The following is a 15498-nucleotide window of genomic DNA, read 5'->3' as shown; positions in this document are numbered from 1 at the left end:
GAGGCTATTACATTCGGAGGTGCCCGCTGGATCAATCAACTATTTCTCTTTTTTTCCTCCAAGCTTTTCCTACACGTGGAGGGCTGCATATCACAAATAGTCTTCTTCTCAATGCCATCCTGCTTCACAGTCAACCTTTCCAGCAATGCCTTTTGCATTTAGGGAGCTGCAACAGTAGAAACGTGTCCCTCTTGTAGAGATTTGGCAAAAAACAAATCCTCTTGTTCATGTTGTTCATTAAGCTGCAACGCAAGGTTACGTGATTTGGGCAGGCTGAAGCTGCATTCTCTCTAATGTCCATCGGGGGGCGACTATCTACAGATAATACGCTGTGCTGCTGACAATGAGAATGAGGTTCAAACACGTGAAAGCTTCTTTTAAAGCAAATCTGCAACCAAATACTGACAAGATCTCTATTTCCAAAGACAGGAAACAACACTGCAGGTTACATCAGCGCTTCCGTTGCTCTTTGATGTTGAATGAATGAATGAAGGAGCGATCGCAGGAGACTCCGGCTGCGTATGTTCCTCCTCGTTGTGACATGTTGCCGGCTGCATTTTGTCAGAGCGAAGAAGTTCAAAGACGGAAAAACAGCATGGAGAGACAGTTTGCGTCTGTTGTCGGGTACGTCTGTAAATTACCCATGTGCCATCTGGGGTTGGGGGGGGGGGGGGGTATTTCAAAGACCGGAGAGGCGAATGAGAGCGTCATAACTTACGTAGATAAACAGGATCCATGTCCAGTAATATGGATGTTTGTGAGGCAGATGATTGAAAAATAAATGTGTGTAAATTGAATGAGCTTGGAGACGATGGAGATATTTTATTTTAGCCACCTAAAAGAAAGGTCCACCAAAAAAAACAAGTCTATCCCTTTCAGGACACTGTTTTTAGAACATGTTTGCTGCTTTTCCTCGCTGTCAGACACACCTTTCTAAAATAAACAGAAGCTGTTATCTACGCTCTGTTCAAAGCAACAAGACTCCATTGAAAGAAAACTGTAATTTGACCTCACAGAACACAGGAGTTGCCTCCATCTGTTTGTTACCGCTCTTACCAGCAGGTAATAATGTCTGAGATCTAGGAGCCCCTCAGAGTCAACAAACGTTTCCTCACCTGCAAAACTAATGACCTTATTTATGTTTTTTATCATTTATATGTATTTTATAATGCCAATACACTTAACTGCACCAAAGCTTCCTTTGAAAACAAGATATTTTGCCTGGAAGTTGGCGCTTCCTGTGACAGATATGGATGATTTAGTTTTTCCTAATAGACATTTTTCACTCAGGTAATTACATCATTACTGTAATTAGCACACACACACACACACACACAGCTGTCACACTAACCCATCATCTCAGAGAGAACCTTTAATCCCTTGTTCCTCATTATTTTCCATATTTGGGCTAAAATCAGAGGTCAGCTGAACAGCAATCACCGCCCCGCTGTCGAGGCCGACATCGGCCAATCACGGCCCTGGCATCAGTCCTTTGGGACGGAGCCAAAAAAACTGTGAGGAATGCAGATCAGCTGGGATGATGCAGCAAAAACAACTACAAAATAAAAAGAGCCGTCAGGTTTTCCAGATTAACTGGTGGCTTTGTGCCGCTTGCCGTCCACAGCGACGGTAAAGCTTCTCTCACATCTCTGTGTTTCTATTTACTGTACTTTATGTTGTTGGATGAATAAACTAAGACGTTCTCAGCTGACTGTGTCTATGTGTTGTCACTGTGTGTGGAAGGGAATCTATGTTCTACGCAATCATGGCAGCAAGCTAACCATGTAGCTAGCTCAGCATGCTAACCATGTAGCTAGCTCAGCATGCTAACCATGTAGCTAGCTCAGAATGCTAACCATGTAGCTAGCTCAGCATGCTAACCATGTAGCTAGCTCAGCATGCTATCTTGTTGTAAACTACAGGATCTAGTTGTTCTGTTCTTATTACAACTGTTAAAAAGTCAAATACAGATTAAGTTAGATGTCTGACAGGGCAAATATTGATAAAATACGACGCATCATGCCATCAAAGCACAACAGTGAACAGTATATGGTTTTTAGAAACTGAAATTTATACTTTTCTCTCCGAGGCAAAACTTTCTCAACAAGGACACAAGTGTGGACTTTGCATTGTAACCTCGGAGCACAGATCCAAATAGTGTTTCACAGGAAACTAAATCTGGAAACAAATGTGCCTTTGCAGAGTATCGTTCTCTATTAGCTGTAATGTTACTGAATTGACCTGCACAGCAGACATCTTTATGATCTTTATGAGATATCTATATTTGTAGTCAATTTTCTGCCGGGAGAATACGCTTATGATGCAATAATTTACAGTCTGTGGGTGTTGTGTTTAGGGCGGTTTGTTTCTCTCGAGTCTTTGTTGAAATAGGTGTGTCATTAAGAGTGAGCTGAGGAAAGTGTCTGTGTTATTATACAGTACATACCTGCATTGACACGGCTTGAACTTGAATGGTTTCTGGTTGAGAAAACAGCTGGGGGTCAGCGACACGCAAGGAGAACTCACCAGTCCTACAGGAAGGGAGACGGAAAGAACAAAGAAAGGAAGATAGAGAGAGCGAGAGACAGAAAGACAGATGGAAAGAAAGAAAGAAGTAAAGAAAGGAAGACAGAAAGAGAGAGAATGAGACAGAGAGAGAGAGAGAGAAAGAAAGAGATATTTTTAAATCACTTGAAATCAGATCATCTAATAAACAGCCTTGAAGTGAAGAGGTCAAAGCTCGTCACTTTGACTAAACATGACCTACAAAAAGCCTTTCGTTAACCCTGGAGCTTTCTGGGGAAATGAGTCCAGTGTGGCTCCCCTGGTGTGTAGTCATTAGATCTAATCACCTCGGTGCTGTGTAGGCGAGAGGAGAACAGTCCCGTCACACACACACACACACACACACACACTCCTCATCAACGACGTCTCCTCTCACCGAGCCGCCTCAGCATCATAAAGACAAGGCTTATTACCCACAAGTCCTTGGGGCTGAGGGCTCGGACACGGCCGATCTCAGAGCTACAATACATGTTTATTGTTTTGGATATTAAACAATGATGACCTTTATTAAAGGGTCAGCATTCTAACTTCATAAATAACTTTGTTGCCTTACGTTATGATGTTCGTTACAATGTTGCATTGTGATGTCACTTTACAATCTTGCATTACGATCCTACGTTACGTTATTATGCAACATTGTTATGTTACGTTATGTTGTTAAGATACATTCTTAAGTTACGTTGTTAAGTTACGTTGTTACGCTACGTTGTTACGCTACGTTGTTACGCTACGTTGTTACGCTACGTTGTTACGCTACGTTGTTACGCTACGTTGTTACGCAACGTTGTTACGCTACGTTGTTACGCTACGTTGTTACGCTACGTTGTTAAGTTACGTTGTTAAGTTACGTTGTTAAGTTACGTTGTTACGTTACGTTGTTACGTTACGTTGTTACGTTACGTTGTTAAGCTACGTTGTTAAGCTACGTTGTTAAGTTACGTTGTTAAGTTACGTTGTTAAGTTACGTTGTTAAGTTACGTTGTTACGTTACGTTGTTAAGCTACGTTGTTAAGCTACGTTGTTAAGTTACGTTGTTAAGTTACGTTGTTAAGTTACGTTGTTACGTTACGTTGTTACGTTACGTTGTTACGTTACGTTGTTACGTTACGTTGTTACGTTACGTTGTTAAGTTACGTTGTTAAGTTACGTTGTTAAGCTACGTTGTTAAGTTACGTTGTTAAGTTACGTTGTTAAGTTACGTTGTTAAGTTACGTTGTTAAGTTACGTTGTTACGTTACGTTGTTACGTTACGTTGTTACGTTACGTTGTTACGTTACGTTGTTAAGCTACGTTGTTAAGTTACGTTGTTAAGTTACGTTGTTAAGTTGGCTCGCGGTGTTGCTGGTGTCCTTTGTCACCATGTTCATCTTTAAAATTCATCCTTCACAGAGCACATTCTCACAGCGCCTTTCATCAAAGATAAAACAATTTCTTACAACAAAGGTGAGACTGGTCACAGCTTTACAGCATTTGTTATGGTTCCAATAATTCTGGCCCATGAAAGAAATATTGGGCAGCTTGTTAAAGTAACATATTTCTGACACCGTGTCCCTGAATCTCTTTTTATGCTCAGGTAATTTATGTGACTGGTATATTTGCTGCATTCATATACGATGAAAGAGGGATTTCTTTTTTAATGCAGCCTTGAGACAAAAATGGAGCATCTTTTGATCTGCGTGCTGTGTGTATACGTGTTTAAATACTTCTCAATAGTAAAGTGTGCCACTTAACACATACTACTCAGTCTGTGACTTGACACTTGACATGTTCTGCTGAGGCAGTAAAGATTGAAAATATCTTCTTTTGACAAGCGATAGAATTGAGCTCATCTTAAGCAGCCCACCACAGCTGCCGACTATATATTCTGCTTCTCTTCTATCTGCAGAGACTTTCATATGAGTGTCAGGGCCGGACATCAGGGAAACATGAGGAGAAAGATCTTTTTTATTATTGCTTTTACGAGAATAAAGTCAAAATTGTATCCTTGAAATGCAAATTTTAAAAAATCTTCCTCTTCTCAATTGCATTATTCTCAGTCCAACTTTATTCTAAACCGTTTTCTCTTCATTATAAACACTTTGACTTCATCTTAAAATAAAACAAAACATTTTTAACATTTTTTTTTAATGCCGACAGTTTAACCTTATTCTTGACATTTCAACTTTAATCCCATAATGCAGTAAATGCACTATAATAAAGATCTGTCCCTAAAACCTTTCTGTAGTGACTCGTAGTGTGTGACAACATGTCTTCCTCTGCCGGACTCGAAAGGGAATCAAACCTGAGAGCATTTGTTTGTGTCTCTGTGTCTGCAGCCATTATCTCCCACTCCACATCATTTGACAAATATGGCTATAATATGCAGATTAAATCCTATTTGGGGCTTTACGTTTTATTGTCTCCATTAATCTAATGGCTCAGAACTGGGCAGTGGACCACATTTTGCAAATTCACTGGCTTGCCTCCGTCCGAGGCCAGACCAGCTGAGTCAGGACTGAATTATCTGTTCAACGTGTCGATTCCGATTGGCTATACGGACATTGGGCCCAAACTCAAACTGATTTGTTGCAGGAAAAAGCCAAAGCAGAAGAGTTGTAGTGAGGGAAACTGTCTCCAGGCTGAGCTCTAAAGAGGCGGCATGAATTCTCTCTTTACATATTACCGGCCTCTTTGATCTATGGCACTGAAACTCACACTGGCTAATCACGCTGTCCGATACGGCAGAATAAAATGGAGAATGGAGAATGCAAATTCTTCCACATTAAACGAGGGAAGTGTAAATGCGATGCATCTCCGGGACGTGTGTGGGTTAATGGAAATTAACTTTCCTACCAGGAAGCTGCATGAATTTAAAAAAGACGGCAGGCAGATGGGCCAATAAGAATAGCAGGGGAGACGAAATGTCAGGATGCTCGAGGATGGAGAGGACGGAGACAAGGTGTCTTCATGTCAACTTCAAAGGAGACATACCATTTTAAAGTGTTGGGTGTTAACTGGACAGAACATCTTTCTATTGCTTTACAGACAGGAGCCTAATTAAAGGAAAGCATGAATAAATATGTGGGCAAGCATAATGAGTGTACGGTCTTCCATACAGGGAGCGAGGGCTCACTGGAAGGTTTGACGAGTATCATCCTGACCTCCCGACAGGGAGATTCTGAGTGACGTGAGTGAGACACGAGTCTACTGAAGGACGATCAACCAGCGTCCGATCCATTCACGAGACAGCCGACACACGTTACTCTCTGGTGTACCGTCGTACACTTTCACAGATTTCACACGATTACGTCACAAAATTACCAAATGAAGTGTCAGTTTCACTTCTCTCCTCCTGTCCGCATACGTAATCTTCCTCTCTTGCTTCACCACAAGTGTGTACTTTCTGTCTTTTGTCTGTCTCTCTCTGTCTCTTTTAGAGGAAGCCCTGCATGTCCTGGCTCATGAATACGTCGGTTGTATACAAATTGTTTTCAACCAGCTGACTTTATTGCTATTATGGCATCAATGCCAGCGAGGCAGGATAACGATTCATCCGCGACAGCTACCTGAAGGCATCAGGTACTGTTTCATCTGCACTCTCTAATTGGAGTGATGTTGCTTTCTGGTGAGCCACAAGTAGGCGAGGCAGATCCATCCGCTGGTTAAACGTTGCACAACATGCACCGGGCTGTTGCGAAATATCCACGGAGAGCTCGGCGCTGATACGCACATCGAAGGAGCCGCTGTGATTCATTGCTACAGTGTAGCAGACGGACACATTGAAAACAGTCGACACAGTTCCATGAACAATCTTAGATCAATTAAAACGTCTCTATGTGCTTATGACTCCCTCAGGACAAAAGTCTGTTATTTTTAATATCCCAATTTATTTGTAGATCATAACCAGGATCACTTTTATTGAGCACTATGAAGATTAATGGGCCCCATGTAAAGCTTTCACTTGATCTGTGACAGTAACATGGGATTGAACTGCAGATGGTTTTTTGTACCGGTCAGATCAGATCAGGCAGCTCTCGCACGCTGAACACATGATCGACCGGAAGATCTTCAACACCAAAGTGCATAAAAGATTTATACATTTACGCCACTGGAAACTCCCCCAAAAACTGCTGTCAATCTAAATGAATGTCAATCTCTGTTAAACCTACGTCGAGGAACCCGTTCACTGGAAAATCCACCCACCTCCTCTTCCATTACGGTGAGGAGGAAGGCCGTAAAAGACGGTTGGCTGACGCCCGTTGACCCATTTAGATTGAGGGCAGCATGAAATAACACTTCCTACCACCATCATCAAAACAGCAAATGAGGAAATGAGAGGACTGAGGGTGTTCTGGAGGCTCATGGAGGACCGACTCGTTATAACACTTTGTTTTGTGCTTTCATTTCCCGGCATAACTTTCCAGTTTATAATAATTTAACATTTACATTTCAATCATAATTGTACACGTAACACAAGCGCATATAGAAAAGTCTTTGAGTGCTTTATCTTCCTAAACGTTCTCCACCTCCCGACACACATCGGATCCACTGACCTGGCTTTGTCTTTTTGGTGTCTGAACCGGACCCGGCCGGATCTCAGCTCCGCCCAGGTGAAGGTGTCGTCCCCGGTCAGGTCTCGGCCGGCCTTCACTCCCTCCTCTCCTCCTCCCTCCACTCTGAACAGGACCAGCCGGCCGTTAGCGGCGCCCCGGACGAGCTGGAAGATCAGCCGCTCGGACGGACTGTCGGGGTCCGTCGCCTGCAGCAGGGCGAGGGGCAGCGGGGCAGAGCCGCCGATGGGGACCAGCAGGGACCCGTTGACCCGGAGGGCCGGGGGCTGGCTGTTCACTGAGAGGAGGAGGCAGAGAAGAAGAACATGAACTATCTCAGCAGCAAACATTCAAAGGCAACTTGAAAAGGTTTTGATCTTCCAGGTGAACCACAAACAGAACATCACACTTCAATGATTCCTGTGTGTCACGCAAAGTCATAAACTAGATTTTATCACAATCATACACGAAAGAAAGATGAGAAATACTGATGACAGGTTTACAGGTTGGAACGTTTCGCTGTAATTAACTCTCTTCATCGAATTGTTTTGGGATAAGATGTCCAACTATCTTTGATTACGTGGTTAAAACAATAAGATGAGAAATCATCACTGGAACTCAAAGCTGTACATTTGTCTACTACAACTAAAGAAAAGAGAATTGACCGGTTTCATGAGTTCATTCATTTGTAATAATAATTTAAAGTAAAACCTTTCATAAGAGTGAAACAACATAGAGCCTCTAATAAACCAAATGAATGCATTATAATGCATTTTCAAAGCCTGAAATTTATTCAATTAAAATTGCAGCTGGATCAGACTGAGTGGGTGGAGAGATGAGACGAGGTTGTGAAATTAAAACGGAAAAGGTGTCTGTCTGTCTGTCTGTCTGTCTGTCTGTCTGTCTGTCTGTCTGTCTGTCTGTGTCTGTGTCTCTGTGTGTGTGTGTGTGTGTGTGTGTGTGTGTGTGTGTGTGTGTGTGTGTGTGTGTGTGTGTGTGTCTGTGTCTGTGTCTGTGTCTCTGTGTGTGTGTGTGTGTGTGTGTGTGTGTGTGTGGCAGAGCCGGCTGGTAAAATACGAGCGAGGCGTCTGGGTCTTGGCGTGGCATTTTAAAAGTTGGCTTTAATTGGAAGTGACTTGTTAAAGATCAGCTCTTCCAAGAGGCCACGTTTGTGATCTCATTATATCTCGTCTAACGACGCCAACAGGCACTCGCAATCCTCAAAACCTTCGGCCACGCAATTAAACTCACAAATGAGAATAAGTTTATAATTTAAGAGGACGAAAGTTTCTCAACTTTTCTTTCTTCTCGGCAAAAAATTAAAAAGCCAAAAAAAAGAGAAAAGAAAGAACAAAAAGTAATTTGGTTCCAGGTTATTTCACTGGATTAACTAATGGGTTAGTTGAAGCCTAGAGGCTGAAACAAATGTTCATTATTTCACAAGAAGAAAGCGTTTGTCACAAAGGGACTCGCGATAGTATGTTTCTCTGTTACAATCATGCACCGTCAAATTCCATGAATCATCTCACGACCACAGTGAGATCCTGAAGGCCTCGCCGTCTCCGCCTGCAGGTTCACGAGCACTGTTTGAACATGAAAGAGTACAAGACTCCTCTAATGACCTGCCTCTGCAGACAATGCTCCTCTCAGTGTTATTCAGCAGAAGCAATTAGTATCGTGGTAACGGGGAACTCCTAATGGGCCGTTAATGTTGGCAGTCGGAGGAGAGATGGAAAACACTTTGACTTCTGTCACTGTTCAATAGCTTGCATTTTTGTCTCTCTGACCTGCAAGAGCAAGTCTGAAGCTCGTTATTCTTATTTCAACAATGAATCAATCTCTCTGAATCTAAATCTTCTGTAGCCTCAGGAGTGAGTGGAGACGATGGAGGTCTGCGTAGCTCTGTATCTGCTGAACGTGTCAACGAGGTCACTGTCGGCGATCACATGTCCGTCAGCTTGTTGTACAGTTTTTAACTGATGTTATGAAGCCTCGAGTTTTGCGATTTCGCCGTCGCCATCTTGACTTTTTGCAACCAGTGAACAGGAAGTGACCATATCTGGACGGAGGAGGAGTGACGTAGAGACGCCGTATACGTCTCTGATAGAGACCTGTCAATCAGCGTGTAGCCCCGCCCTAAAGCATCCCCTGCTTTATGGTCTGTGTGACTCTAAATGGACCATAATGTACTAAATGAACATCATGCTGTATTGAAGAAGACTTGAAACTAGAGATTGAGACATAAACTCATGTTTACAATGTTTACTGAGGTAATAAATCAAGAGAGAAGTAGAGTCATTTTCTCATAGACTTCCATACAACCAGAGGAGTCGCCCCCTGGTGGCCACTAGAGAGAATGCAGCTTTAACACACCAGAGGTTGCTGCCTGGTCTGATCAGACTATACATTAGAAATATCAAAGTTGATGCGCTGTGCTGAATGTGATTATTTTACATTCAAAGCTTCTATTGAAGTTTTGCAAATGAAGCATTGAATGTATGTCGTCATATTTTATGACGTCATCGCCCTAAAAACGCCGTTGCTGCGGGATCAGAACGTTAGCTTTGCAAAAAAGCCAAATGGGATTCTTCCATTGGATTCTGGATTATTACAGAAAACTAAACTGTATGACGGTTAGGCGTGAGTTTACAGCACGCATGTTTCATGACACCAGCCGCAGCTTTGGAGCGACGTCAACATTTAACAACTTCACCTCACAGAGCACCAGGCTGTCGGCTCGGCTCACCGATTTCACCGGTTTCTTGATGCTATTTGCATAAAAAAAAAGGAATTTGCCTTCGTGTTTTATAGAGATAAACGCAAGTACTTTTAAACAATTATTCATTAAAATGATCTTTTACTAAAACCAGCCTACTGCAAGTAGCTCGGAGCCAACTGGTAATCCGACAGAGTTATCTGACAGAATTAAATATCTTCATGCTGGATGTTGGCGGCTTTCTTAACGGGGTTTGTCTGGAGGCGGGACAGTCGACAGTGTTCGATGCTGAACAATCAGCCGGGCGGGAGTCAAGGGAACAGGAAGTGGAGAGAGACTTCGATACTTGAATACACACACACGGTGGAAACACTGTTCGCGTCACAAGACTTTTAATGAACTCTTTTATCTGAACTTCATCACAACCTTCAGTCCCCCGTTGTGTTTGTAAATGTAAATGACTCATCGTGTTTACACAAGGTGTTGTTAAAAGCTGCATAAATGTCTCATTCAAATTGGTTCAAGAAACAAGAGTTTGGCAGAAATCCCTAATAAGCGTCCAGATAAAAGAAGAAGTTGAGTGTTCGTGTAATTCCCTTTTAAATGAAGTACTGCAGCTTGAACAAGTATTTACCAGATATTAGCTCTAATCCTAACGCGGTCGACCCTCTCTTGGTGATTGCAGTGGTTTTGTGCTTTGGGACAATAATACCCATGAAGACATGATGTCGTTACCGTGGCAGGTCCTGGTCTTCTGGTCGGCGTAGAACCCGCGTCCACAGTCGGGGGTGCAGTAACCCTCCATCAGGTAGGCCTGGACTCGACAAGCGCCGCAGCGTCCGACGCCGTCACACAGCACGCAGTCGGAGGAGCAAGCTGAAGAAGAAGAAGAAGGAAATTCTTATTTTGTTTCTTTAACCTCCATTTTTTTTTTAGCTAAACTGATAAACTGACCTTGCAAAGATACCCTGTTTTAAATCAAGTCTTGGATTCATTCAATACATTTTATTTTAAATGCGAGAGATTTATAAAATAGATTGCATTCAACAAACTCTTACGTTTGCAGATTTGAGAGGAGGCGTCCAGGAAGTGGTTTCTGCCACATTCCAGCACACACTGACCCTGCAGGGCGGCGTGGGGGGGCTGGCACTGCTGGCACTGAGCCGGACCCCGACACTCCACACAGTGATCATCGCAGCCTGGCAGACACACACACACACACAGAGAGCATTAAACACAAACCAAAGCTGTGGCTTCGAAGTCATAAAGAAATGCACATTTGCTTCAGTCATAGTGTTCATGTGGGTTGTGTTTGATTTGACATGTAGGAGAATATTTGCGTGTGTTCATTCATTGCTGTTGTGTTGTTCAATAGAAGTTGACCGGAGCAAACCAACCTCGAGGAATGATTCACGGTTTTAATAAGAAATAGATGATTAAAAAAGAATCTTCAAGCGGTCACTAATGCACGAAGATAATAGAGAAAAGAAGGAGAAACACGTGCAGACTGCAGCTGCACGTGTTTCTTCTTCTTCTGTGCGTGATGTGGTCCATGAGGACTGACCGAGGCATTTGTCTCCGTCCTGATAGGAGCCAGCGGAGCAGCCCTGGGCGCACACTCCGTCCTGCAACACGTGTCCCTCCATGCACTGCAGGCAGTCGGTCCGCAGGGGGCCTCGACAGGCGTTACAGCTCCAGTCACACTCTGGAGGAGGAGGAAGAGGAGGAAGAGGAGGTGGTGTGTGTGTGTACAGGGACGTTGGGGTTAGAAGGTGAGAACAGAAGAAAGAAACAGATTTCATTATTTCTATAAACCCATTTGTTTGTGTTTTTTTAATCTTTTCTCTCTCATCACCTTCACATCTGTTGTGTTTGTGCTCCGTTAATGTTGACGAGGGAATTAAACACAATTAGGACACGTTCAACTCTGTGTGTGTGTGTGTGTGTGAGGTTTGTATTCAAAGATATGAAAGGTTTAACGAAGAAGAGATCACACCACGCTCAGCCTCAGCAGAGGAAACCAGGGGCTTCTATATTATATTATATTTCATATTGTACAGAATAAACGTAAAAGTGTAACACGAAGTCAACTAATTGCTGGTCTTATTTGTGAACTCTGCAGTGTTTATTCTGAGTCAGATGGTGAGGAACAGAAAACTACACAACAGTTAAATAAAACACCAAACTCCTGTTGTTCCCGGTGGAACCCTGAAGAGGAGATTCTGTTGGATCTCTCGCCTGCTGGTCGACGTGCAGAAGCATTCTCGTCTCCATTCTTCATAAATACTTTATTAAATCCTTCATGAGAAGTAGTAACACATCTTATTTTACTTTTCTCACACGACGGTGGAAGTAGAACAGCTACGACTCTACTGTGATGAATAAAGTGGAGGCTTCCACAGAGGCTTCTTTATTCTTCCCGAGGATCCAACAGGAGCCGAGAGGTAAATTAGGGGGTTCCTCCCTCGGGAAAGATCCGCGATGAACCCAAAACCAATGTAGGTTGTTGGCAGAACAGCTTCTCTCAGTGTGGCACGGTTTTAGTTTGCAGAGAGTGCTGCTTCGTAGCGATGTGGGTTCAGGATTAACCAGGGAGCTGCTGCAGCAGCTCGAGGGGATAAACGCAGCGTCGCCGCGGGCCGGACGGCTACAACCCGACCTGTCGATGCTGAGAGGCGCCGCTAACAGCAAATCACTCTGTGCACCTCGCCTCGAGCGGTTATCTTGAGTTTATAATCCCGTGTTAGACATGGGGGGTCTGGGGACACCTGAGAAAAGTCTCATTACGCTGAACACATCGCTGATAGAGGGGGAAGTCTGAGGTTCAGCGTCACATGAAATGGCTTCCTGTGAACTGAAGTGGATATCTGTGTTAAGCCGGTGTGACAACACGGGCCGCTTTCAGAACCTCAGGCCTTCCTCTTTGAGAGAAGAGAAAGATCTTTTCTTATGTGAGCTGGCGATAAAACAGACGGTTTTTAGGTCTGGGCCGGTTAGCGGCTAATTAAACAAGAGCTGCAGCAACAAGAGCTGCTGCAACAAGAGCTGCAGCAACAAGAGCTGCAGCAACAAGAGCTGCAGCAACAAGAGCTGCAGCAACAAGAGCTGCTGCAACAAGAGCTGCAGCAACAAGAGCTGCAGCAACAAGAGCTTCTGCAACAAGAGCTGCTGCAACAAGAGCTGCTGCAACAATACCTGCAGCAACAAGAGCTGCTGCAACAAGAGCTGCTGCAACAAGACCTGCAGCAACAAGAGCTGCTGCAACAAGAGCTGCAGCAACAAGAGCTGCTGCAACAAGAGCTGCAGCAACAAGAGCTGCTGCAACAAGAGCTGCTGCAACAAGAGCTGCTGCAACAAGAGCTACAGCAACAAGAGCTGCTGCAACAAGACCTGCAGCAACAAGAGCTGCTGCAACAAGAGCTGCTGCAACAAGAGCTGCAGCAACAAGAGCTGCTGCAACAAGAGCTGCTGCAACAAGAGCTGCTGCAACAAGAGCTGCTGCAACAAGAGCTGCAGCAACAAGAGCTGCTGCAACAAGAGCTGCTGCAACAAGAGCTGCATGCAGGAGGAGAAAATAAGAGGACGAGTTATTGAATCCGGTTCCTCTGAGGCTCATTCATCAACGCTGGGAGATTTAATGCTGAGTTCAAACGCACACACATTGTTTAGGATTTAGCATATCTGGTTCATCGCTTGATCAACGGAGCCCATAAACTCAATGTAGCACACATGCAATATGGATGGAGAGTAATTTATGAATATCATAAAGGGCACACTAGATATCCTCATGATTAATCCAGCGTTCCCCCGTGTGTGCGTGTGCGTGTGTGTGCGTGTGTGTGCGTGTGTGTGTGTGTGTGTGTGTGCGTGTGTGTGTGTGTGTGTGTGGGTACCTCTGCAGGCCCGGGTCGTGGTGTTGAGGTAGTACTGGTGGGCGCAGCTGTCGTACTGGCATTCTCCGAACAGCAGCACCTTGGCCGGGTCGAGGCAGGACGTACAGACTCCGGGCATGTCGCACGTCAGGCACTGGCCGTCGCACGCTGCCGGAGACAAAAGAGGTTTCGTGAGGTACGAGGATCGGATCAAACCAGTCTGTTTTATCACGTTTGTGTCATGATTTCTAACTTGAGTTTGCAAATGATCCACCTGCTCCTCAGGCTGCAGCTGCAGGATTATTATTATCATTACATCCAACAAGAATGTGTGGAATCACTGGATTTGGTTTTGTTTCTTTACCTTCTGGTTAACAGGATATAAAACTCAACATATTACACATACAAAAGCTAAAATAATCCATTCTGTGTGCATGAAAGGATGACTCAACACCTCACAGATGACCTGGCATTTACTACAACTGCTGTACTATCCAGTGTTCTTGTTATTTTGTCCACGCCCTGTAAATCATCAGGGGTCTCGGATGTAATCTCGGAGCTGCTGGATTGCACGTACAGCAGCGGGCGTCTCTGGTTCTTTGGGTGTGTTATCCCCCCCTCACTTACCCTGACAGATCCTGTGGCCATTGTCGTAGTAACCGGGGGTACATTTGGGACCGCAGAGACCCGAGGGCAGCAGGAGGCTGCCGCCGGGGCAGGAAGTACAGGCGTGAGGCCCCGAGCCACTGCAGGCGTCACATGACGGATGGCATCCTGGGTTGAGTTACAAAAGAAAGATAATTCCAGTTCATTAACACGTGATGAACCATCAGGTTCAGACTTATGTTTCAGGTTTCTACTGGAACATGTTTACACGCTTTAATGTTCAGGGAACACTTCGTTGAACTCATTCTGTCCGTCTGAATACACCTCTACCAACCACACACGATAAGAGGAGGACGTGCTCATCGTGATGTCGAGTTCGGCGATTTTTATGTCGCCATCTTTAATTACGCCCGTCGCCATGTTCTTTTTTTCATAACCAGTGAACAGGAAGTGACGCTATCTGGACTGAGGAGGAGTGACGTAGAGACGCCGTATACGTCTAGAGACCTGTCAATCACTGTGTAGCCCCGCCCTAAAGCATCCCCTGCTTTATGGTCTGTGTGACTCTAAATGGACCATAATGTACTAAATGAACATCATGCTGTATTGAAGAAGACTTGAAACTAGAGATTGAGGCTGTGAGTCAACATGTGACATACGAAGCGGCGCGACATCTGATCGCTTGTTGAATCACATCATTTCTGATCGAGACAGCCCACTAAAAATAAAACTGACTTCACGGTTTGTGGGTCGACACAGACTCCAGATACCCAAACGTGTGAGCACAATGTGTGGATTCTTTCTCATGGGGTGTCCCCTTTAAAAGACTCCACGTTGAGAAATGAGGTCATGGAAACAGCATATGGTTAAAGCACGACAACAAAGACAAATGTGAGATGAAGTAGAATAACGCAGCGTTATCAACACTTACTGCTGAGAACATATGAGGGCGGCACACGGTAGAACAATGCAGCATTGTTGTACAACACAAGAGAAACTCTATGTCAGATACATGCAGGATAGAATCTGTGCTGTGAATTCTCACTGTGACAAACTCGCAGAGAAGTTGAACGACTAAAAGCTGCTGAAATATGAAGTCCTTGATAAGAACAAAAATATATACATATTCATAAGTCTCACTAATCACTATCAAGGGTCTAATCATTCTCAGATTGCTCTGCTGCTCACGCTCCCCCCCACCACACACACA

At 44.2% G+C, this 15498-nt stretch overlaps 1 protein-coding gene across 1 annotated transcript in view; it reads right to left on the bottom strand.

Annotated features, from left to right (window-relative positions):
• The window catches only part of fras1 (Fraser extracellular matrix complex subunit 1), a 184638-nt gene that overhangs the window by 54176 nt on the left and 114964 nt on the right, over nucleotides 1-15498 (bottom strand). The window contains 7 exon segments of the mRNA XM_079270426.1: nucleotides 2447-2531; nucleotides 7098-7392; nucleotides 10546-10686; nucleotides 10869-11009; nucleotides 11375-11515; nucleotides 13704-13850; nucleotides 14310-14456. Coding sequence (XP_079126552.1) covers nucleotides 2447-2531; nucleotides 7098-7392; nucleotides 10546-10686; nucleotides 10869-11009; nucleotides 11375-11515; nucleotides 13704-13850; nucleotides 14310-14456 — 1097 coding nt within the window.

This window comes from Melanostigma gelatinosum (genome assembly GCF_949748355.1).
Source record: "Melanostigma gelatinosum genome assembly, chromosome: 6".
Lineage (NCBI taxonomy): Eukaryota > Metazoa > Chordata > Actinopteri > Perciformes > Zoarcidae > Melanostigma > Melanostigma gelatinosum.
This window is presented reverse-complemented; position numbering and strand designations above follow the sequence as displayed.